The 2,410-nt window shown below is 41.2% G+C and overlaps 2 protein-coding genes across 3 annotated transcripts in view; one reads left to right on the forward strand and one right to left on the reverse strand.

Moving 5' to 3' along the window:
* The window catches only part of LOC118406635 (zinc finger protein 184-like), a 220,146-nt gene that overhangs the window by 103,143 nt on the left and 114,593 nt on the right, over positions 1 to 2,410 (forward strand). The window lies entirely within an intron of this gene.
* LOC118406491 (anoctamin-1-like) overlaps positions 1 to 2,410 on the reverse strand; it is a 15,873-nt gene that overhangs the window by 6,542 nt on the left and 6,921 nt on the right. The window contains exons 7-9 of the mRNA XM_035806549.1: positions 1,666 to 1,859; positions 994 to 1,120; positions 446 to 521 (exon numbers count right to left, since the gene is read on the reverse strand). Of these exons, the coding sequence (XP_035662442.1) occupies positions 446 to 521; positions 994 to 1,120; positions 1,666 to 1,859 (397 nt within the window). The remainder of the gene's footprint in view (positions 1 to 445; positions 522 to 993; positions 1,121 to 1,665; positions 1,860 to 2,410) is intronic.

A 2,410-nucleotide genomic window follows, 5' to 3' on the forward strand; every position in this document is an offset into this window, starting at 1 on the left:
TTCACACTACCAGGCTGGGCTGAACTCAACCCTGTAGGAGTGATTACAGTAAGGCACGGGTGTGCAGGAAGGGATGGTTTGGTGTTGGCAAAATTGAACTTGACCTTCGTCTTCCCAACCCCTATCCACATACCAAATATCATTACAATCCATCCAGAGGTTCTTAAGTTATGCTGACCACAAATATCAAGAAACACAGACAGTCAGACAGACACACAAACAGAGACACACCAAAAACAATCATCTCCAGGCAGATCTACCGGTGGCATAAGAGAGTATCAAAGCTGGCCAAGGAGTATAACCAGTCAAAGGGAGTCAGCTGGCCAATGGCCGGCTATACTTCTTGGCCAGCTTTGATACTATCTTATGCCACAGATAAATTTGCCTGGAGATTACAAAAACTATACCTCAATTTTTCTTGGAGGTAAGAAACATTTTAACTTACCTTCATCCAGGTAGGAGTCGACCAGTCCACCACCGGGGATCTTAATGATCTTTATAGCGTCAAGAGATGTGGAACCCTGTACACAAGACAAAGCAAATGTCATCAAAGATACATGTACACCTGTAAGGCCTAGGACTAGGAAAAAAATGTTTCCTGTTTCCCAACCTACCCATGAAAAGACTGCCAAACCGAACCTTTCTTTGGGAGGGCAGTGGCGTCATGTAGTTTCCAGTTAGAATTTTTATTGAGCCTTCTTCCTTTTCAAGTAAAAAAAAAACCTGCTAGGTCTTGTCCTTTCAAATGAAGGATAAATGTATCCGCAAATTTGTAACCCCACGCATGTAACTTTAGTATCTTGCAGCACCCACATTCAAAGTTAAGTGCATAGCTCCAATTTTAGGTACAGAAATGTGCACATGCACTCAGTATTATGAGCCCTGAAGAACTATTTGATGTGCACATCTTCATACAACAATTGGCTTAACTTTTCACATAATACTACTACTAATAGAAACAGTATACAGGAGTTTGAAGAAGGTCTGACCTACCTTAAGTCTAAGTACAGCATCCACTGATAACTTAGAGAAGTGCTCCTTGTACTGAGTCAGGATCTTAGACCCGAGGGTCGTGCGGGCGATGTTCATCAAGTCCTCACGGAACTTCTCTGGTTCATTCCTACAAATGAACAGAATTATTGAATGAACTTAATTGCTTGACAGTTGTATATGGTACAATGTATGGCAACATTAATGAAGCACAACATCACTTGCCTATTCCAAGTACATGTACTATATGTATGATTACAGGTATATGGACGGAATGACAAATTGACACAGTATATGTAAAATGTTCCTATCTGTTCTAATTGTCTCTCTTTTGCAAAGTGCTACTAATGTAGGTACTAATGTATTAGCTTTAGACCATAGTTCTGCAGTCAAGACATAACAAGACTGAAAATGCCTGTGCTTGTCTTTGGCATGGGTGTAATTGGTTTCCATTGATTTTGATTTTTGTTGTTAAAGATTTTTGTTGTTAACTTTGTGATTTTAAGCTGAGAAAAATACATTTTCATCAGATTTATGTCATGAAGTTCAGACTTTTTTATGGGTGGGATGAAACTTTTACAAGTCCCAACAACTTGTTGAACAAGCAAATTTCTGTCCGGCGATAGAGGGACCAGTGCGTCAGGGTCACAGTAAAAGAACACTTCTCAGACTAACCCGTGGTCTATTGAAGCATCTTGTAGCGCTGCCCTAGCGACGTCCGTAGCTCGGCGATATCCAGCGACGATGGTCTGTGGATGGATCTTCTGGGCGACAAGCTTCTCCGCTTCCTTCAGTAACTCACAGGCAAGCACGGTAACAGACGTGGTCCCATCGCCTACCTCATCGTCTTGGACCTTGGAAATTTCTGGACAGAACAAAAGATTTCAGGTGTTAAGGATATGAGAGGAAATCAACAAATACAGCTGTCTTGGAAATCTCTCAGTCAATTCTTCCGCAAATATTGCACTACGCTAATAGTAATACATGATTTCAGATTCAAGATTTTAGGTGATTCTATCTTACAAGGATAGAAAAACAAATCACAAGATTCAGCTGTCTCTGAAAACTATCAAATGCTTCTTAGGCAAATACCGCACCAAGTATTTGCATAAGGTAGATGCCAAGCCTCACCAGGACAAAACGCAAGCAAGGTACACAAGGCACAGTATAAAATTCTTGTAGGGAAAGACCCCTAATCTTTAAAAAAGCATTGAGTTCTTTAATGTACATGAGGTGTGGCTCTTTTCAAACATGAGACCTCCATTGTATATCCTATCCAAGGGATGTCCCTAACCAAAGCTAAGTACTCCTTTTTCACTGAGTGAAGTGCCTTTCACAAGGGCACAACATGAGGGTGTGGCTTGAGATTAGAACCCAGAACCTCTTGGTTTGGGCCAGCCTTCTTGATGATTGCGGCACA

This window comes from Branchiostoma floridae, chromosome 19, assembly GCF_000003815.2.
Source record: "Branchiostoma floridae strain S238N-H82 chromosome 19, Bfl_VNyyK, whole genome shotgun sequence".
Taxonomy (NCBI): domain Eukaryota; kingdom Metazoa; phylum Chordata; class Leptocardii; order Amphioxiformes; family Branchiostomatidae; genus Branchiostoma; species Branchiostoma floridae.